General features: G+C 40.7%; 1 protein-coding gene and 1 long non-coding RNA gene across 8 annotated transcripts in view; one reads left to right on the top strand and one right to left on the bottom strand.

Annotated features, from left to right (window-relative positions):
- The window catches only part of FBXO38 (F-box protein 38), a 56,732-nt gene that overhangs the window by 26,434 nt on the left and 8,058 nt on the right, over positions 1 to 22,240 (top strand). For 5 of the 7 annotated variants that reach the window (XM_003981411.5, XM_045037153.1, XM_019810982.3 and 2 more), the window contains 6 exons: positions 3,058 to 3,228; positions 4,876 to 5,018; positions 6,318 to 6,528; positions 13,520 to 13,639; positions 15,043 to 15,222; positions 16,728 to 17,462. In XM_003981411.5, the coding sequence (XP_003981460.1) occupies positions 3,058 to 3,228; positions 4,876 to 5,018; positions 6,318 to 6,528; positions 13,520 to 13,639; positions 15,043 to 15,222; positions 16,728 to 17,462 (1,560 nt within the window). The remainder of the gene's footprint in view (positions 1 to 3,057; positions 3,229 to 4,875; positions 5,019 to 6,317; positions 6,529 to 13,519; positions 13,640 to 15,042; positions 15,223 to 16,727; positions 17,463 to 22,240) is intronic. The other 2 variants (XM_019810994.3, XM_045037159.1) reach the window with 2 other exon arrangements.
- On the bottom strand, positions 6,166 to 8,192 carry LOC123379996. The gene is made up of 2 exons (XR_006585197.1): positions 8,072 to 8,192; positions 6,166 to 7,500 (listed from the first exon to the last, which is right to left on the bottom strand). It is a non-coding gene; the product is annotated as an uncharacterized LOC123379996 (long non-coding RNA).

Here is a 22,240-nt window from a genome sequence, read left to right as displayed (position 1 = left end):
GCTCGCTGTTGGAAGGCTTGTTCACAGCATTTTCTGGAATGTATTTACAACTGGGAACTCATTCAGTTGGGTTTGAATGCATGTCAATTCATTATTCAAGCTTTTCTCCCCATGACATTAATCAGACATGCAAGATCATTTCTACCACCAGCATGTTTTGATTTTTGCAAGAATTAGTTTCTTCCCCATGTAATTTATAACAAGTCTTTTTACTCACTATCATACTAGATGGCATTTTTTCTCAGGCTCTAATTTGCGTTGTAGAAGAACATAAGAAGGCTCAGTTCCTCTAGTCAGGACAATCTAGGTCAAACAGATGTCACAGTAATGTTTTGTTCACTTTTTCCTTGTGGCGGTGCTCATTATTCCATATGAAGGATTGAGAAAGCAAATCCTTACCTTCTTGCCAATTTAACGTGGGAATCCTTTTTAAAGAGTATAACTTTGAAAGAGATTGGCTTTTCACCAACACAGGTTTAAAATGCTAAATTCATATGAAGTGAATGTATTTGATCTCAGACTTTTCTAGTTTTGATTGAGGTTGGTTCCATTCTGTGTGTTGTTTCTACAATATCTTATGTGTGACCCAACACAATTTTTAACTTGGTAATTGGTGTTCTTTCTATAATCGTATTTATTCCTCTTTTCCAAAGCTCAAAACTTGACAAATTTTCTATCTTCAAGATGGCCAAATTTAGGTCCACTGAAAGATAGTCTTGAAGAGCTGTCTTTATTATTTTTTTTTAAGTTTATTTTTATTTATTTTGAGGGAAAGAGAGCAAGCAGGGGAGGGGCAGAGGGAAAGGGAGAGAGAATCCCAAGCCTACTCCATGCGGTCAGCGCAGAGACTGATGCAGGGCTCGAACTCACAAACTGTGAGAGTTTAACCAACTGAGCCACCCAGGTGCCCCCAAGAGTTGTCTTTATAACCAGCTCTTTCCCTGTAAGTATCTCTTTCCCCTTAACACACATTCAGTAGAAAAACACTTTACCTTTTGACTACTACTGTGCTTTGCAGTATAACTTGTTTCATAGTCTCTTTGATAGAAGTCTCGTCTTGACCTTTCGTAAGCAATTCTTGTCTTCATATTTGCTGCAGTTCACCCATTTCTCCATATACATACTTGCCTCTGTTCCTCCAGAGACAGCCTAGGATTCTGTCTCACGGTGATGACAGGTGCCTCTAACAGACTGTCTAGGAAGGAATGTATACTTCATCCCTTAAACTCACTCTTCCAGTGATTTAGATTTTGAAGCATCTTTCCAGAAGGTGGAGGTGGCGTCACCTCTAGTAAAACTTGTATCATTGTTTTGTTGCAAAGAGTTGGCAAAACTTAAATGGAAACAGCACCTTTGTGCCCCATACATTTATGGCAGAAATGACAGTGCCAGGTTGGGGAAATGGATATGCTGAAAAGCAGATGCTATGTGTTAAGAATATAAGAAAAGTCACCTAAAACTCTTTAAAAACCAGAGCAGTATAGAGTAGTCTTTGGTGCTGGGGCTTTGGAGAGCGGGGGAGAGACCTGCCTCATAACTGATGGGACCTTGGGCAGGTTACTTCTTAAGTCCATGTTTTCCCATTTGTTACAGCGGAGGTGAGACCACTTCCCACTTTTCCCTCAGATGGTTTGGAGGAGTCAGTAATAAAACCAGTTTTATCGTTACAGTCTCTGACATTTAGAAAGCATTTAGTGAATGGTAGCTTTTACTTTTAGCTGACCTGTGGGCTAAAGAAAAAGGAAACAAAAATGAGTTCTAGGTGATATCATCAGGGTGCTTGAGGGAGTATGATAATCCGGAGACCCTGAGAGCCAGAAGAAGGAGGTGGCCTCAAAGGAGTGAACATCAGGTGGGTTTATCATGTTAGGTTGCAGCATTTATGCAGACAGGGAACAGAGCCAGTTCAAGATTTACCCAGCCATTAGAGAGAAGACAAGTTTCAAGTCCAAAGGGCAAGAAAACAGCCTGCTGTTTTTATAAGCAGGCTGAAGAAAATTGCTCACCCAAACTGTAAAGGATGGGTTAAGGTAAACTCTGCAAGAAATGCCAGAAAATACCAAAAACAGGGACTATAGGAGAGAGACCATGACCTGTGTGCAGAGTAAAATTGGTAGAGCTTGGAGTAAATAGTTGTAAATGTGTTCTGGGCTAAAGGTGTCAGTCCCTGCCATATGCGGGGCAGCTTCATCAGAGCAACAGTTTTGTTTGTGTTTTGTGTCAGATGGCAGTAAGGACTGTGAGAGACATTGATGAGAGTGCCTGCATCCCAGCACTACGCTGGACACAGAAATTATAACTGTAAACTAGTCACGCTCCCTTTTTTCTTCAAATTGCTTGTAGTCAAGTGGACCATCTTAGAGAGTAGGGGCAGGCAGCTGGGGGAAATGAGGACAAAAGGCGAATAATGAGGTATGATTTCCATTGCCGGAGTCTAGTAGGAGGATCCTCTTTTACTAATCCCTACCTCCCCGACCCTCAGTCTGTGCCTATGACAGGAGGCACTAAAGCCCAGTGGGAGAGGGAGTGGGTGTATTTGAGTTAGAAGTCCACTTTCTGGGGATGGGCACCTCTTTACTAAGCAATACCACAGGGGCTAAGAATGAGTCTGATTTCCCAGTTTACTTTTTTCTACGTGGCCATACCTGACTCCAAAAACACGATCCTGTTACTGTGAAAGAGAATTACGTATTAAAGATCTTATTTTTCTTTTCAAAAGATAAAACTAAAACTTCCCTGTAAGTGTGAACTAATACAATATGTTGTTTTACTCTTAAGAATTTTTGCTTTTTTTCCTTTCCTAAACAATTGAAAATAATATGTTTCTACTAGCTATCCCTTGGCTTTTAATATAAATTTTTATTTTGCAATATAAATGGTATTTGCACAGACTACCTAACCTAAAATTGTACTCAAACCTGAATACATGATGGATAGATGACCCAGAACGGTCATAGGGAGTGATATATTGGATGTTAAAATAAAGAATTGGCAACGTTCCATGACATTTAAGAATTTCTCTCTCTGTCTCTTTTTTTTTTTAATTTCTCTTTCTAGGTAGAATGGCGAATGCAGATCTGGTAAAGTATGGTTTGGCCGATGTGGTAGAAAATCCTGGTATCATCACCGATATAGGGATGAAGGCAGTCAATGAAGTTTTTTCCTGTATCAAATACCTGGCAATTTATAATTGCCCCCATCTACATAACCCATACAATTGGATCTCAGGTACTGTAGGCTTAACTAAGGCTATGTCTGACTGGTATCAAAAGTAATATGTTTTTCTTTTTTTCTCTGTGTGGTTATGAATTGCATTCCTATTGTAAAAATGTAGATATTTTGTATGGATCGTTCGTACAAGTTCTGGGAACCTTTGATAACGAACTTGAAATTCTGCCAGTGCTTCTTCGAACTCTGAAATTCTCTGCCTAGAAATTGGCACTGTCTAGGTTATGGATTCAACTTCCCTGATTTTTATATATATTTCATTCAGTCAGGGACATAAAATTAATGTTAGCAATTGTTGCCTGGGATATTTGTTTTCTCTGAATTACCTTCAAATGGCACATCATCTGAAAGGACAAAGTGGGTATGTATTTAAAAAAAAAAAAAAAAAAACAACTTTAATTAGGTGACATGTTTAACATTAACTTGTATTGAACTGTTCAGTTGCCTTAAAATCCTTGGCTATTTCAGCTTTCCTCTCCCCACCTGATTCCTTATGTGTACAAGTGTGACTTTTGTGATTGATATGTTTCCTTATTTGGGGGGGTTCATTTTCCTCCCTGAGTTTCTTTAAGGCCCTTCTTGAATACCTAAATTCACAAACCTTTAAGTGAATTCAGAGCTAGAGAACTTTCGTTGTGACATCATCTTTCACCAAACCAGGCCCCCTCACTGCCACCCGCAGAACAGCTCCTCTACTGTCTGCGCTGCCTCACAGGGGTACTGCGGCCCCTTGCAGGGCCGTCTCCAGCCTATCTTCTTCGGGCTCTGGGGCATCTGCTGAGATGACTCATTAGAATGGCCATGTCTCCCCTGCTGGAAGTGAAATCCTGTCCCTGGCCCAGCTGCACCAAAAAGTTATTGGGAAATACAAACTAGGTTGTAGCAGGCATAGATCACTTTTAAAAAATAACATTTATTGGATTTTTGGTTTGTTTGTTTTCTTAAATACAGAAGAGTATAAAGAAGAAAACAAAAAATGGCCTATAATCCCATCACTCAGAACTCCTGTTAACACTTAAAAACTAAAAGTAATACATGCACTTGATAAACAATACCAAACAGTACAGAAAGGTACAAAATGAAAAGTCTCCTCTTCTCAAAGGTAACCACCATCAACGGTTTCTTATATATTCTTCTGGACAGATTATTTTGTGCATATTGCAGCCTATACATGTGTTGCATTTCAAAATGATTTATATATACAAAAGGGCCTTACTATGTGTATCCTCTCCTGTAGCTTGTTTTTCACACTCGGAATATCTGGGAGAGCTTTCCATAGCAATACTCAATTCTCCTTCATTCTTTTAAAAGAGCTGCATAATGTTGTATTAAATGAATGCACCAACATCTCTTTAACTAGTGTCCTATTGTTGAAGAGGCCTGTAGGTTGTTGAATGGATCACATTTTAAATCAAGGCTGACTTGGTTTCCAGTTAATGGTTCCCAAGCCATGTAGTTCTCACAGTGAAATTAGGTAAGGAAACATCATAGGTTAGTCAACAAGTTTTTGAGACCATGAGAGAAGAGCAAAGTTCTTTAAAGAAAAAGGATTGGAAAGTATTTGTGACCTATAGCAAAATTCATCTGTAGTGGAGAAAATGGAGAAAATGTTGGTTAAATTCTCTGGCCGTGCCATTTCTCCAACAGACCACTCAAGATGGACTCGATTGGTTGATATCAACTTAGTGCGGTGCCACGCTTTGAAGCTGGACTCCTTTGGCCAGTTTATTGAATTGTTGCCCAGCCTGGAGTTTATTTCGCTAGACCAGATGTTTCGTGAGCCACCCAAAGTAAGTCACGTTTGTGGGATTTTTTATTTGTTTTAATACTCAAGGAAAAACACAAAACCTAAGTGATTTTCTTTCTAATAATATGCCTTTACATTATAATTAGACTTTTTACTGCTAGCTTCAGTGAAGGCATAAAGGTTATAGTGTTCCATGGTCCCTTGTTCTGGTAAGGGGTCTCCAGAGAAGGGGAAGGAAAATGTAAGTGGAAAGCTGTCTCTGTCAGTTCTACAAACAAGGTAAGGTAAAAGCAATGGTGGAAATTTGAGCCAAGCCAAATTTATTAGTTAGTTGGGAGAATAAATCTCTAGTTAGGAACCTCAAATATATGGGGTGCCTGGGTGGCTCAAGTAGGTTAGGTGCCTGACTCTTGATTTTGGCCCAGGTCAAGATCTCGTGGTTTGTGAGATCGAGCCTCTCCCTGACCCCCAGTTGTGTCAGGCTCTGTGCTGATAGTATGGAACCTGCTTAAGATTCTCTCTCTTTTTCTCTCTTTGCCTCTCTCCCCTGCTTGTACTCATGCTCTCTCTCAAAATAAATAAACAACAAAAAAAAAAGGAACCTCAGATATAAATAAGGATTAGGGATTTGTTTTGGAAATGTTTTACTTTGCTGTTCTCTTTCCTGTGCATATCCTGAAAAATCTGAGATTGTCTAGTTGTTCAGAATGTTATTTTTAAACTACTTCACAAATAACACTTCATTCGCCCTGTAATAAAAACTTGATGTTTCAACTAATTATCTTCTCTCTCCTCAGTTTTTTTTTTCTCTTCTCAGTTCTTAATTTTTTTTTTTAATGTTTATTTATTTGAGAGAGACAGAGTGCAAACTGGGGAGGAGCAGAGAGAGAGGGAGACCCAGAATCCAAAGCAGGCTCCGGGCTCTGAGCTGTCAGCACAGAGCCCGACACGGGGCTCGAACCCACAAACCGTGAGATCATGACCTAAGCTGAAGTCTGATGCTTAACCAACTGAGCCACCCAGGAGCCCCTCTCCTCAGTTCTTAATGGTCACATTCCCACTGTTGGAAGCAGTACAATATAGTGGGGGGAGGCTCAGGATTTGAGGTTAGAACGTGGGGTTTCAGGTCACAGCTATAGCACAGACCTCTTTCCACTGTGCATTTCATCACCTATAAATCCAGACTGATAACACTTCGTCTTGCTTGCCTTTAATAAGGTCCTTTATGCATATGTGAAAGTCGTGCTATGTAAATATTCTTACATAAAGATGAAGGAATGTTAAAAATGAAGTGTTCTGTACTAACTTCAATGAACACGCATGTGGTTTCGTCTTGCCTTAGGGCTGTGCTCGAGTTGGTCTAAGTGCAGGCACAGGAATCGGGGTTTCCTCGGCCCTTGTTAGCAACCAGAACTCCAACAATGACAATGACAATAATGCCCAGAATAATGCCAACATCCACGATAACAATCACCATCATCCAGATGACTCCGATGAGGAGAACGACTTCCGGCCAGACCTGCAGCCAGGAGAGCAGCAGTTTGCAGCCGACGGTAACCCAGATCTTTTGTGAGCTCCAAACAGAAATGATTTTTACTTTGGATTATATTTCTCTGACTGACCCTGTTCTGTTCCCTTCTTCCCCCGTTTCAGTTTGTCACTCTACACATTGTGGGGACCTGGTTGACGAGGCAGATGGGGTGGGTGGTGGATGAAGTGTGCCTGTCTGCTTATTCGTTTCAAAGCCATGATGCCTCTCGTCCGTAAAATCTGTAAGGGTGCATACAGAATGGGAAGGACGCATCAATGCTGTGGAATTTGGGTACAGTGAGCCTTAGAGGCCTGGCTTAACGGAAATTTAACTTTCAGGATTTGGGCAAAAGAGCATCCCATTCTATCTCCCTGACCGGTAAATAGGTAAATTGAATTTCATTGTGGAGACTATTTTTGGATGTTCCTAGATCTGACAAAAATGAATACCAGTCACGTGCTAGATATTGTGTTGGGCACCTCTCACTTGCCTTTCATCATTAAGTCTCAACAGCCACCCAACATATTAGGTACCTGAGCTAATAAAAACCTGTTGGGTTCACTTACGTAATTATCCACGCAGCTCTTCAGTATTGACTAAACACCTGCTGTGTCCAGCCCCTGTGTTCTTAGGCTTCATCTGCCCCTCTGTTGGTGAGTGAGGATGGAGGGAAGTTGTGTTCTTACCACGTTTTCCAGTTTCCCGGTTGACCCTCAAGAACTGGAAAAAGAATCTCTCCACGCCATCTTGTTAGCGTTGTCCTTTTGCTCATTTTCTTGGACACAGTAATTAATGAGAAATAGGGTGCCCTGAGGTTCTGTAAGTGCTTTCATCATGAAAGCACACTGTGTGTTGAGCACGCTTCCCTTTGGGATTGCTCCAAGAATATAGGTCCCGACTGAAGAGTCATCTGTAGGCATTGTCTTCACTTTCTCACCGCACATGTTTTCTGCAGAACTCTCCATTTTGGCTCTCGGTAAAGTCACCAGTGGCTCTGTTAAGAAAGATGATGGTCATTTCTCCACTTGCATCTTGTTTAACATCTCAGCAGCATTTGTCATTCTTGTCCACTGCTACTTTCCTGAGATAACTCTTGGCATCTCTGAAACCATCTTCCCGGTTTTCCTAGTGTCTCACTGGACGTGTCTGCTCAGTTTCCTTTGCCTGCGGCACCTTCTCTACTCTACTTTGACTCTCCATCTGTCTGTCTCTCTCTACACATTTTCTCTAGATGAGCTCACTCACCCCCAGCTTCGGTACCAACTATATGCTAACGAATTCCTAGCCTTTATTTCTAGCTTCAATCTTCTTACTTCTTGAGGTAATTTACAGTTATGTACAACTTTATCCTTTTTATTTCTACATGAGTACTTTTAGGAATTTTAAACTTAGGGTTAAATCTCTCCCCTGACATCCTCCCTGCAAAATACAAAAACAAAAGTGCAGAGTCAGCAGGTGCTAGGACTGAAGGAGGGAGAGTGAGGTCAGGTATTGTCTCTTTGCCTTCTTGTCCCTAAGTACCATCACATAGCACCATGAGGACCTGGACTTCAGAGGACACAGACCATCCATGAGAAACTGTTACAGCAACCGCAGTGCAGACCTCCCCAAATCCTAGGGACCCCATTGTGGTTGGAGTGGATGCACTGGACAGATGATAGTCTCCAGGAAGTTACATGGCCATAGGCTTCTCAGTACAGAATGGAGAATGCCTTCCATTATGAAATCACATATTGGTGCAGCAGAGATCAAAACGTGTGCAAGAACACTGTATTTGGTTCATGAGAGAGCAGTGGAACCTTACTAACATGTGAAACTAAGATCTCGGGAGATGAGACACTTGCATACAGACCACATTTTGAGGTATAGTGTTGTCAGGTACTCTATCTTCAAATGCCATGAAAGGCTAAGAAGCAAAAGGAATGAATACAGAAATGCCTAGATTGAAGAATCAAACAGTTTCAACCAGAGGAAGGCCAGAAACACCAAAGATGATGGCAGCACTAGTAGAGAAATGCCGATGGTCATATACATTGGTTCCACACATCTCTGAGATGGCAAAATATTTATTTGTATTTGTTACTATATTATTTACCAGTTTGATTCTTTTAAGTAAGAAATAAGGAGCTGGGATGTGACTTTTGATCAAAACCAGAAGTGGAAAGATTCCAAATAAAAAAGAAGTGAAGAAAAAAATAAATAGCAGTACAGGGAGTGGGACTTAGCATTTGTTGAAATGACTGACATTGATGCTTCTACTCTACATGCGAACTTAACAGTAGCTTAAAAATTACTTGAGTTTTGAAAGTGGTATTGACATGTTGATTTAACTCAATTTACAATTTGGAAAGTCTTCATGCATGGGCCACTACTTGGTTTTTGGAACAACCCCAGAATGAAGCAGAGGCCCCCACTCTTTATTGTCTTGTGGTATTTAAACTTCATCAGCTTGCATGGATTAGCAGAGTTTAAAAGAAGGGCATTGTAGAATTTTAAAAGCCATTTAATTTGCATAAGTTAAGTGTCTTTGTTTATAAATTCCTATAATCCTGTTTTTCAGTAAACATTATCATTAAGGTGATGTAGGGCTTCAGAAAATGATTTTATTGCTTGTAGAGTACTGTATTGACTTAACAGAACATTCTAATTTGATAAGAATATTATTCTTATATTTGCACTTCCAAAATTCTTAAGATTTAGAATGCTTTATTATGGGCTAGTTATGTTAATTGAAAATGTAAGTTCATTACCTGCATTTTACAACACTCTAAAACAGGAGTAGGTGTCCATATTTTAGTAATTTGCCTAACATAAAATTACCATGTGTCAAAATCATGCTTCTGTAATTGCTAACACATGTTGCCAAATTGCTTTAATATAATTACCTTTGAAGTAATTATAACTACAAAGCATAGTTTTGCCTATATATCATTTTACCAAATTTCTATCTTGATTTAACACATAAATCCCAGGTACTTACCAACTTTTAAAAATTGTGTACCCTGCTCCCTTCCTTCACCACTGCCCTCTGCCCTCCATTAACCTAAATTAATCTAAGTGAAACTGTTCTGCAGCCTTTGTTTTTGGCAGTGGTTCTCAAACCTTAGTGCATCAGGATTACCTGGAAGACTTGTCAGAACACAGGTTGCTGGGCTTAGCCTTCAGAGGGTCCAAGCTAGTAGGGCTGGGTGGGGCCAGATAACTTTCATTTCTAACAAGTTCCCGAGTGATGCTAATGCTGCTGGTCTGGAGCCGCCATTTGAGAACCATTAATTTTCGGAAAATCCTTATATTTGAAGCCCGAGAATGAGCTACAATGTTAAAAAAAAAAAAAAAATCACAGTAAATGCATTTTATTTTATATTTTGGGCAGATAACTGTTAACCACTAAATATTTCTGATACTAGAAATGGTTACACATAAAATCATTTTGTTAAAAGGCAGTGAGTTCTCCTTTATTTTTACAACATTTAATAAAGGTTATAAATTTCTAATCAGGTTTTATATAAAAGAGACCAGTTATATATCTGTAAAAACAGCTCAGATCCGTTAAGGTTTATGACTATGTTTTGTAACAGGATTTTTTACAACCGAGATAACATTTCAGCTGAACAAAACGTTTGGTAAACGTTGATATTTGATTAAAAGATTGTTTACATAATTTCTGTAAGTTAAAATCATTCTGAAAAAAATGTACTGCCCTGATGATAAAATATCATGACACAAAAGCATCTAAACCAAGAATCATGTCCTCTCTTTTCTTTATCACCACCTCCTTGCTCTCTATGACAAGGACTTGTTACTGTCTTCTAAAAATCTCCCCATTTGTTCTCCATTCTCCTTGCCCATTGTACCACCACTGTGCCACATCAGGCTTTAATACCTCTCAAACTGGTCTCCTTGCTTTCTCTCTTGATGAGCTAAAATTAAGTCTTAGAGCAGCAAGGGCAGTCTTGTTAGAACATACACCAGACAGGGCGCCTCGGTGGCTCATTCGGTTAAGCGTACGAGTTTGACTTGGGCTCAGGTCATGATCTCACGGCTTGTGAGTTCGAGTCCCGTGTCGGGCTCTGTGCTGACAGCTCGGAGCCCGGAGCCTGCTTTGGATTCTGTGTCCTTCTCTCTCTGCCCCTCCCCCACTTGTGCTCTGTCTCTATCAAAAATAAATAAATGTAAAAAAAAAAAAAAAAAACATATACCAGGCGACATGGCTCCCTTTCTTCAGACTTTCTAGTAGCTTCCTATTGCCTTAGGAAAAAAATCCAGTTTCTTGATTTGGGCCATAAAACCCTACGTGATCTGGCCTGTCCTCACCTCGTGCTGCTCCCCACCTCACCCACCACACTTGTTGTGAGCCAGGCTCGCACCTCCTGTTACACTAACTGCTGCCTCTCAGGATGGCCCCCCCTCCATCTTTGCATGGCTGGTTCCTTCTTGGTATTAGGTCTTAGTTTAAATGTTAATCTCAGAGATATCTTTCCCTACCACCTTTTTATTAATTAAGTTATAATTGGCATGCTAGCTTCAGGTGTACCACATGATGATACTTACAAAAATGTTGTGAAATGATCACCACAATAAGTCTAGTAGACATCTGCCACCATACATCGTTACAGCCTTTTTTCCTGTGACGAGAAATGCTAGGATCTACTCTGTCAGTGACTTTGACATATGCAGTGCAGTATTAGCTGTAGCCACCCTGCTGTATGTCGGTCACATCCTCATGACTTGCTGTCAGGAGTTTGTACCTGCTGACCAACTTTCCACCTTAAGTAGCCACCAATTTATTCTCTTTTGTTACCTTAAATATTACTATCAGATCTCTTTATTGTTTATTAATAGTTCTTCCTTTCCGCAATTGGAGTAACCTCCATGAGAATAGAGATCTTGAATATAATCACTGTTTCTTCACACCTGGGAACAGTAGCACGTTGTGGTAGATGCTTAATAAATACTCAAATGAATGAAGGTCATGAAAGAAATTAAGTATAAAGTAACTTTTGGATATGATATTAAACACCTAAAAAGCTGTTGCTCAGCAGCTTTGGAAAACCTTATCACATGGACATAGGAATGTACTTCTGCTCTGATGGTTCACCTCTGTCTGGGAGAAATAATTGTAAGCTTTTCAGCGAGCCTTTCTAAGCTTTTCACAGTTTGGGGCCCAGGCTACCTGTTTAGCCTTGTTTGCTCTTACACCCTCATCTCAACACAAACACTTTTTCTTTTTTATCACCGGGATACTTACTCTCCAGGAAAATGTAACCTGCATCCTGGTGTATAGGAAGTATCACTTCATATCAGTGAAAAACTTCCCTGCCCACCAGGAAAACCAGTTGTTCCTTTTTTTGTCATTATTCCCCTTGCAGTTGGACTTTTTTAGCACTTAGCAAGTCTCTTCTGACCTTATTCTGCATTTCTGACATCTCTGTTAGAATGTGTGCATTCTCTTTGAGAGCAGGGACTATAAATTCTCCATTTACTCACTGTCCGTATATTGTAGGTTCAGGAAACACCTCAGTTCAAATCCTAGCAGACTACTAACCTTTTCCTTAACTGTGCATACAGGAGACTAATAATAGTGCCCTTACAAGATTGCTTTAAGAAATAAGTAAGGTTAGAGTATGGACACGTTGATTACCAACTGCTGTTCATAATTGCTCATAAGAATTAAATGAAGAAAATTGATTGGTCTTTTATCATGACAGGTTTGTATGCAAGGTCAGCCCACCTTTGGGCACTAAATGTAGAATATTGAGGGCTAGAGCTGGGCAGGAATTGGAGATGGGGGGCCGAACACGGTGGGGGGGGAATGTGTTTTAGTGTATATTAAAGACCAAAGCAAATCCCACTGTCCCCATAAAATCTCAGATTTCACTGTTGTATATTCCAGAGACACCTAGCTGAATGGTGTCTTCTGTCATAATCCTATTTTGCCTTGTTTGTTGACTTTATGAGTTTGTCTTGTCTACCTAAGTAGATTGTTTAGTTCTTTCAGGAACAGGATCTTGTTTTCTCTTTGTTGGTTTGTTCATTTCACCCAGATGGTTGGTTGGTTGGTTGATTTGCCAGCCATAGTCATTGAGCACCCCTAGGTACTGAGGATACAGTGACGAACAGGGTGGACACAGTCTCTGCTGCCCTGTGTTGTGGCCGAGCTGTAATGTGAAGGATGGTACTGCTGTTATCCTGACTCAATCTGAGATCAGGCATACAGGCTTAGGCTGTAAGAGGGCACTAGATGGACGGCCTTGAATGCTGACTTGAGGGATTTTAATTTAATCTTGTAAAAAGCTGGCAAAGCCAGGAATTCTTTTATTTAGGGTCCTCTTGGAAAAGTGACCATTTTAAGAGGAAAAACATTGAGGTTATCGGTCTGAAACTGCGCTCGTCTTCTGGGAAAATGTAAATAAAATCACACGTTCTCATTCACGTATAGGCATTAGTAACTGCCACGAATTCTTTGATGCCAAACATCTGAGTGGTACTAAAATTTCAAAGTGCACTTAGTTTATTTGTTGGTAATCCTTGTCACATGTTAGCCAAAAATGATACCACAGCCTCCAGAGAGTAGGAGAGGACACGTACAGTTTGAGCGTGCTCGCCCAGTACATCGTGGTTTCAGCTGGCAGGTACTATCATCGCTTATAAAATGATCGTAAGGCTTCCGGTAGCTGGCACACAGCTGCCTCATAGAGCCATTCCTGTCAACCTCTTCAGGAATGAACGTGGTGCTTTTCTTCTGCCGGCTGTGTGCCGTTCTCCCTGTTCTCGTCCTCCGGTGATGGACTTGCTCCCCCACGTGCTCCTTTCCCATCGTGATTTCCTGTCCCATGGAATAACTGAGTGCTCCTTGTTCACGTCGGTCTCACGAAGCCCAGTTACAAGCTGTCCTTCCCGAGTGGGCCTAATAATCACAGGGCCGTTCATTTCTCTGGGGTGCCCCAGACTTGCCTGCTGTGGTGGTTTTTGTAGACCTCTCCTGTTTCACTTTGTGTTTATTTTTGTTAAAGCATTGAATGAGATGGAAGACATGGTGCCAGAAGACGGAGAGGTGGTGGCTGCGAGCGGACGGGAGACGGCAGCTCGCAGTCAGGCGGTCATCCCTGTGGATGTTGACGAGGAGCAAGCAGGTAATCCTGTGACTCCCACATTCGTGGTTATGAAAACGCAGGCCTGACTCTAATGAAAGTAAAGCACTCAGCGTGATTTGTTTTTTAATATTGTAGCTAACGATGTGTTATATGCTATTTATTATTGAGGCCTGCCTGTGTTAGAGTGGTGGTCTTGCTGCACATTTATGTGTCTTACTAAGGTCTGGTTAGTTATTTTGTGTAACTGTGGTAACAACTCCTCTTTCTATATTGGTGTTCACACATGCGTGTTTATGTAGAAAGACAGCCCTCAAATTGTGATGGAGAAAATAAATGACCTGATTAAGTATTTTGCTTGTCCTCTGTCTCCCTTCATTTTGGTGGGGAGGAGCAAGAGTGGAGAGGTTGACCCAGTTTAGTTAACAGAGCAAGATCTAGTCTCCATTTGCCGTTGGGTGACTTATGGCAGGCCATAGAGTCATAAGGCCCCGGAAGATGACCTTATACAACCCTGCATTTTACAGGTGGAGAAACTAATAGTGTTTCAGAATGAATTTGCATAATTTGTTTAAGACCACTCCCCTGGTCATCAGGGGACAGAACTGAAATTACAGCTCAAATTTTTGCACTCCTGGTCTGTTGGAATGCCACCTTGTCTTTGAATTGAAAATATTTTAACTGTCCTTGTTTTAAGTGTCTTACAGATGCAGTCACTTATTCAACAAATATTAACTGAGTATTACTCTGGGCCAGGCATTGTACAGTGTAACAGGAACAAGACAGGCAAGGTTCCTTGGAGCTTACATTTTATTGGTGGAGTGAACTTAAGTCATTTTTCAGAGAGAATTGGGTCATAAGAACTAAACGTTTTTAAGGTATACTACCAAACAGAGAAAACATTTTTTACATAAATGCAGATACTCAAATAACCCAACCGTAACATACATCGAGCCTTTCAAGAACATACCTGATATATCCAGTGAGATAGTGTGATGTTCAGTTAAAGAAGGCAGAGACTTCTCACCAGTCCTGTAGGTGTCTGAGGTTCGGCCTCATTTCCTTTGTCTTTATTCATACATTTGCAAAATTGGGAGAATAGCCTATTTTTTCAATAGGATTATTTTTAGGATGACTTATGTGACTTTTTCAAATAGTGAAGTTCCTGAAGGGGGCTGCTGTACGATCTTCTGTCTTGATCTGCCTTTATAAATGCATACTGTTGGTTGGCATATTAATCATACTCAAGGTTTTCACAATGCTTTAAATTTTAAAGTGCTTCCCAGTATCTTATCCAAACGTGTATTCCGTTAATGTGAGTGGTAAGAGAGACTACTTAGAGCCATAGCATCTCCGTGAGTCCAGATCCCTGGCAACAGTACTTAAAGTGACAGCCTTTCTTCTTGGCAAAAAGTAACTGTTCGGCCTGTGCTTTTTTGTTTTAGGACCCAGTGGTCTTCAGCGTGTCGTAAAACCAACCCCAATTACTGTTCATGATTCAGAGAGTGATGATGAGGAAGACAGTCTAGAACTCCAAGAAGTCTGGATTCCTAAGAATGGTGCTCGGCGTTACTCTGAGCGTGAAGAAAAATCTGGAGAGTCCGTGCAGTCCAGGGAATTGTCAGGTGAGAGATGTTGTCTTGCCGGGACCTGTTAGTGGGAGTCATCATGAGAATTGACAGACACACTTGACCTTTGTATAATGTGTCCTTACCACAACTTGTGGTGCAGTTAACGTATCCTTATGGAATGTGACAGGAGGCGAGAAGGGCAATAGCCCAAGGGGGAGGGGAATCTGGGTGGTGCTCTCGAGGGCAGGTGTAGCACAACAAAAATATTCTGGAATCAAGGCTCAGGGAAGAAAAGACATGAGGATTACTTCCACAGTAGAGGCTTTGTGGCATCAGGGTACCAGGGATTAGTGAAGCCTGGGCCTCACATGGGGGATGACCCCCGAGGCATCCAGAGCAGTGAGGAGACAACCGCTCCCCAGTTGACAGTCTGTCCAGGTGTGCTTAGTGAATGGTGGTGGCTAGTTTGGTGCTTGAGGGAGTCCTGAAGTGTGTTCTTACAATCCCTGCCTCCCTTTGTATCTTAGTCAACAGCCTTCTACCCTTTTTCCTCACCAAGAAACTATAATTGTCTTAACCTTCAGTTCACTCTTCTTCCTTGTCTCTCCTTCCCTTCTGTTTCTCAGAACCACATGCTTACCACTATGAGAAAGGATGAGGTTTTTACAAATTGTCCACTAATTTCCCTTGGGTACCCTACACCTTAATGTGTTTGAGTGCTCAGTATACATTTAACAGTGAACCGGGAATATATACACACTTCTGTGTGGAAAGCTCGGTTCTTTAGACTTGGAATCGTTTACTAACCAATGACTGATTACTCAATTCTCATTTTGTTCCTTTACAGAAATTCGGGTATCTTCACACTGTGGTTGAAAGGGGCTTTTACAGAAACTCAAATTTAGGAAAAGGAATGTGACCAGCTGACTAATGTTTCCTAGAAAGTTCAGTTTCTGAATTTAGGAACTAGATCTTCTGTCAGCCAGACAAAATCTTATTGAAGTATTCTTTTATGTACTCATTGAGCCTTACTGTGCCCCAGGTACTATGTTAAGTGCAGTGAGGGATGCAGAGATGAAGACGTCATGACCCCTCTCTCTCTAGGGAACCTCTAGTCTGGTCGAAGAGTTGGGTCAGAAATCTAAACAGTAATATTACAGGGCATATACTACAGGGGCTTTGGGTGGGGGTGCAGAAGAGATTGGACAGAGGTGAAGGCTGAAGAATTGGTGAGAACAAAGGCCCTGAGGTAGCAAGGCAGGGTAGGTTGAGAGACAGGTTTGGGCTATAGCGTGTAGAGTGTATATAGAGGGGACGAAACCAGAAGGGTAGTTTGGCGTTAGATCATGATGGGCCTTGGAGGCTGAACTGAGGAGAATAAACCAGGTAGGCAGTAGAGACCACAGGGAGTTTTTTGAGCAGCTGAGTGATGTCACCATTATGCTCTAGGAAAACTAGTGTACGTTGTTTCCTGTTCCAGATTTACTCTTGCCTTTTGTCCAGAATTTGTACTGAAATCTTTTCTTTTCCTCGGGCCGTTCTTCTTTTTCTGTAAGCAGTAAGTGGAAAAGGCAAGACTCCACTTCGAAAGAGGTACAGCTCCCATCAGATGGGCCAGTCGAAGCAGTGTCCCCTCGAGGAAAGCAGCTGTGAGAAAGGCTGTCAGGTCACCAGTGAGCAGATCAAAGCCGATATGAAAGCAGCTAGGGATATTCCTGAAAAGAAAAAAAACAAGGATGTGTATCCCAGCTGCAGCAGCGCCACCGCCAGCACAGCGGGAGCCTCCAGCTCACACAGCACTGCTTCTCAAAGCCCCGACTTTGTAAGGACGGTGAACAGCGGCGGCTCTTCCGAGCCTAGCCCTTCAGAAGTGGATGTGTCCAGGCAGTGTGTCTGCTCCCCCGGTGGGTCAGAGGACTCTGAGGCCATGGAGGAGGGAGATGCAGAGAGTTCTGTCTGCCCCAGATGCTGCTGTCACAGGCCCCAGGAACCCCAAAGGAGAACTAGCAGGTGTTCTGATGAGGAACGTCCTTCAACCAGCCGAGCCTGTGTTGTGAATGGCCCGGATGGTACGAGATCCGCCTTTTCCTTTAGGACTCTGCCACAAGGGGGGTCTTCAGGCCCAGCACATGATGAGAGGACTAATGGGAGTGGCTCTGGGGCTACAGGTGAGGACAGGAGGGGGAGCTCCCAGCCTGAGAGCTGTGACGTGCAGTCTAATGAAGACTACCCTCGGAGGCCCCTAACAAGGGCGAGGAGCAGACTCTCCCATGTACCGCTGGTATCTGAGTCAGGTATGACAATGCTGCCAGGATTAGCGACTGCAGGTTAGGCCTTGACAAGGGCATGAGCTCATTCTATATGTTTTCTTGCCTAAAGCCAGTTTGGCGGATTGAATTGTGTGTTGGGGGATCTGTGATCAATCATGCAGAGTTTGAACTAATTTTCAGCGGTCGCGGGTGGGGGCGGGGGCGGAGGGAGGTGTGTAAAAGAGCTTGTAAAACATCCACCCCAGGAAAACTCAAATAGTTAAGCCGCTAAGAGAGATATAATTGTGTGTATATTGACCCTAAATACAGTACTGATGCTGATGTCTAAGTCCCGTGTAACTCTGCTCCCATCCCACACTGAGGGGAGTCGTAACCCTCAGTGAAGCTTTAAACCTTAGCCAAAGGGTGAGGACCTCAAGTTGCCGAGGCTGGGGAACGTAACATAGGGGTTTGCCCCTCTGTCTGCCTCTGCAGTACTTAGTAGTTTTTCCTGAAATCTAGTTTTGCTTCCAGGTAGGTTTGCCAAGAGATGAGCAGGTAAGTGGGTAATGTAGCTGAGAATTCTTTTTGGTGAAAATACACTGAAAACATATATATATATGTATGTATGTGTGTAATTTCATTAATATTTATGATGTATATGTCAAGGCATTGGGTTGGGTGGGGTAAGCACATTTCTCAACCATAGTTTTTATTTCTGACCTTATTTTTAAGTAATCTCTCCTGCTTTTATTAAGTCATGAATAGCTATCAATGAATAATAATATATTTTAATTTTTTCCAGGTCTCCCTCACTTTTAAAATCTTAAAATCCGCTCCAGAATGTAGTTAGGGTGTTTTTGTTTACCAAATAGAACTGAGCTTATCAAATCATGTGGAGCTAAACTAAAAAAAAAAAAAAAAAAAAAAGCGCTTTCATAAGATAAATATGAGCTCTTCCTTCACTATGTGCTAATCATCATAGTAGCATAAGCTCATAATTAAATATAAGTTCTACTTCAACATTTCACTACGGTTTACAGACACTAGTTCTGGCGTACGACGAAAATACTTGCCCAAGCTGGAATTTTAAGTGTTTTATCATATCGGTTTTTTTTTTTTTTTTTTTAATGCATAACGTAAAATTCACCATTTTAACCATTTAGAAGTATACATTTCTTTGGCAGTAAATACATTCACATTGTTTTGCAACCATCACCACCATGTATCTGAACGTTTTCATCCTCCCAAGTGGAAACTGTGTGCCCATTAAACGGAAGCTCCTCATGACGATGCCTTTTGTTGCATGGTTTTTCATGGTTGTAAAGTCACATCTACAAGTTTCCCCTTTCTGATTTCTTTATTTTTCTGCTGTGGAAGACCTTCCTTGAATATGCCTCCAGTCATTGTTTACATCTGATTTGTTTTTCATTTGTTTATTTTAGCTCTTTATTTTAACCTGCAGGCAGTGAGCTTTATTTTTTTATTCCAAATTGTCACTAAGTTATTTCAGTACTATTCATTGACCTCCATTCTCATTCTTTTGAGATGCTTTTTTATCATGTACTTTACATATACTTAGGTTTATCTCTGGCCATTCTGTTCTGTTCCCGTGTTCTGTTCTCTTTCATTCTTCTTCTTTTTCAAAATTTCCTTGGCTAGTCATGCATGTCTCATTCATTTTTATGGTTGTATTTTATAATGATTTTGTCAGGCTCCACAAGCACATCTTGGTTTTTGTTTAGAACTCCATTACATCGATCTACTGAAAAGATAATTGTCATTTTTACAGCATGGAGTCTTCCCACTTAGGGACTGTTCTGTCTCCCATTTTGTCTTTTGTCCCTGAGTAAACTTTTCAGTTGCTGCTGTTTTGGGGGGTTTTGTTTTGTTTTTATTTTTAATGTAAATCATTCATGTTCTGTTACCCTCTTTACCATTCGGACTTGTTTCAGGACTAGAACTTGTCTTAGCTGAAATCATTCTCTAGAAATAAAAAAAATCTCATTTTTACTTTTTTAGGTAAATTACATCTGTTTTCTTGTGTGATTTTTTTTTCAATTTGAGAAGGCTTCTAATGTGTGTGTAGCTGATCGTACAGTAGATATATGATTTCCTCATTTTTTTAAACAGTATAAATGTCCATTTACGTTCAGTAACAGCTTTTCTAGAGAAATGTCAAAGTGCTAATTTTAGTATTATCTGGATCTCATTTGGAAAGAAAAGCAACTTGCTATTTTTGATCCAGCATGTTTTTTGATATCTGTTGGCCATTCTGCTCTTCAGAGTTTTAAGGAGAAAAATACAGACTAATAAAAGAACAAACTTGATCGAGTGTTATGGATTTTTTAATATCACTTTATCAAAGAAAATGTTTGAGCTTTTACTTTGGTTTTCTTATGTAGTGTTAAAACTCTGTTAGAAGCTAACGTAGTTATGTCGTGAATTCTTATTTTCGGAATAAATGACTGTAAGTTGCTCTTTGTATCCTCACTGTATACTTTATAAAATAAATATCACAAAAATAACTAATTGGATTGTCAAAGAATAGCATTTAAGATTAATATGGTATGGTTCTCATAAATACTAACCTCTTTCCCTGACATCCCAAGACTGAATTGGTTTGTTTTCTGTATTTCTGTAGCATCTTCTACGCCAATGTTAACTATACTGTGTCATAATTCTGTGTTTTACTGTCTGTCTTTCCAATAGACTGAGCTCCATGAGGGCAGGGAGAGTGTCTTCTTGTTTGCAATTTTATTCCCAATTTCTAGCATTGTGTGTTACATGGTTTGGGGCTCAGTGAATAATTGTCAACTTAATAAGTGGTAGGAACCAACATATGAGGTATGTTGATGCTGGTGGGTGTATGAAATCACTATGAATTGTTCCTAAACAAAGAGGGAAGCATGAGAAGAAAAAAAAAAATGACAAATTCTTTTTTTCTTTTACCATGGGAAGGAAGCCTTTGTTTTTGATGCTTATCTACATATAAAGTGTGACTCAGTTGTGTAACTTTTCTTAGAAAATATGAACTGCCAATTTGGGCACTCTGGAGAGCAGGAAATTTAACTTTGAACCCCATGTTCTGATCACTTAAAGGGGAGAGGAAAGAGCAATCCAGGAAGGTGAAAAGTTTGAAAATCAGATCATGAAAAGAGAATGCTAAGAGAAGATTCTACTTTCAAAATTGTCCTGAAGGAATGGAAACAGACTTTTTTTTGTTTTTTGTTTTCATTTTTGGGGTACTGGGAGACAAACCAATTCCTATTATTGATTATGAATTTTGTCTGCCATGTGACATGTGCTGCGTTTAGCAGGTTCCTTGTCAATAAAGATGATGAGATTTTATGTGACGTTCCTTCAGGAATACTGTGGAAGAAGGCTTTTAGTGGGTTAGCTAGATCAGTAGTCCTCATCTTTTTTCTGAAACCCCAGGGTTTTGTTTGGGTTCAGGGTCTTTAGCGGAAGATTGACGGGTAGAACTCTGAGGCTCCCTTTTAGGTTTCACCAAGAGCAGCTGCTTCCAGTGGGTTTGCATAGTAAGATTTCCCAAAGATTTCAGATGGTGGAGGAAAGGCTCTGGTGTGTAAAAAGAAAAGCACTTAGATTAGATCTCTAGAGTCGTCTCTAGCCCAAGCCTCTGGGAATTTGCAGTATTTGCACGTTGTTTCCCTGTCTTTCTTGCTAACCGTTGACGTTTGAGGTTACAGAAGTACCAAGTAGGATGAAAGCAGTGTGGTGAGATTTAATTCATGAAGATCAACCTAATTGCATGCAGTAAATGCTCTGCTACAGAATGCTTATAAAAATGAGGACGGTGATTTTTTTTTAGTGGCTTGTCTTAGAATGTATATGTGCTTGTTAAAGTTTTAGAGATGAATTTAGACCTTGCATTTAGATAAAATCAAGATAACACTTGCTTTCGTAATTAAACTATCATGTGTGACAACAACACTAGTAAATGAGTCAGGGCCTTACTAAGAAGGATCTGGCAGATAAATGAGACCACAGGTTTTCTAGCATAGTGACGAGCACTAGATGGCCTGGCATTGCCTCCTGCTTCCACCCTTCCACGACGGCAGGCTCTTCTGGTGTCCCACGTCTCTATTTCCTCGTGTGTAAAACAGGGAGAATAATCTCTCTCAGAGGGCTGTTTTAAGGATTAAATTAGTTAATACAAGTAAAACGCTTAGAAAAGTGCCTGACACACAGTAAGTGCTCAGTAAATATTTGCCATTATTGTTATTCCATTTACGTATCCGTCATGCATTTCGGTGAACGTTGAGTTCAATTCGTTCAGTAAATGTTCATTTTAGATCACTGCTAGTGGCTGACATTGACTCAAAGGTGAAATAAAGCGGTCTTGTTGCCTTCAAGGAGCTTTCGGTTTAAGTTGAGAAACAAGTTTTCAGGGAATTACAGAACCATTTATAAGGTTTGGGGACCCAGGTGATTTGTTAGAGCAGGTGGTATTTGAGCTAGACCTTTCAGGAATGGATCGAATTTCAGAAAGTGAGGTCAGGAAAAGGTGTTCTGGGCAGAAGGAGCTAGAATGATTTTTGGCTTCAGATGCATTGGCAGTGGCAGATGACCAGGACATGGAGTAGGATAAAATTAAGAACAGGTGTCAGCCCTTGAAACATATTTACTAAGTTAGTAATTTACTAAGTTAGTAATTTAAAGTGGTTTAGCAGGAAAGTGGGGAGTTTAATTCACCAACAGTATTTTAGGATGAGTTGAGTGACTAAAGATGGGAATGTTAACTAGATTGCCGAGGCATGAAAAGGGATATCCTATTTGATGTCAGGAAGTCTGAGATC

Source organism: Felis catus, chromosome A1 (assembly GCF_018350175.1).
Source record: "Felis catus isolate Fca126 chromosome A1, F.catus_Fca126_mat1.0, whole genome shotgun sequence".
In the NCBI taxonomy this organism is placed as follows: Eukaryota; Metazoa; Chordata; class Mammalia; order Carnivora; family Felidae; genus Felis; species Felis catus.
Note: the sequence above shows the minus strand (reverse complement) of the source record. Positions and strands in the feature narration are given on the sequence as shown.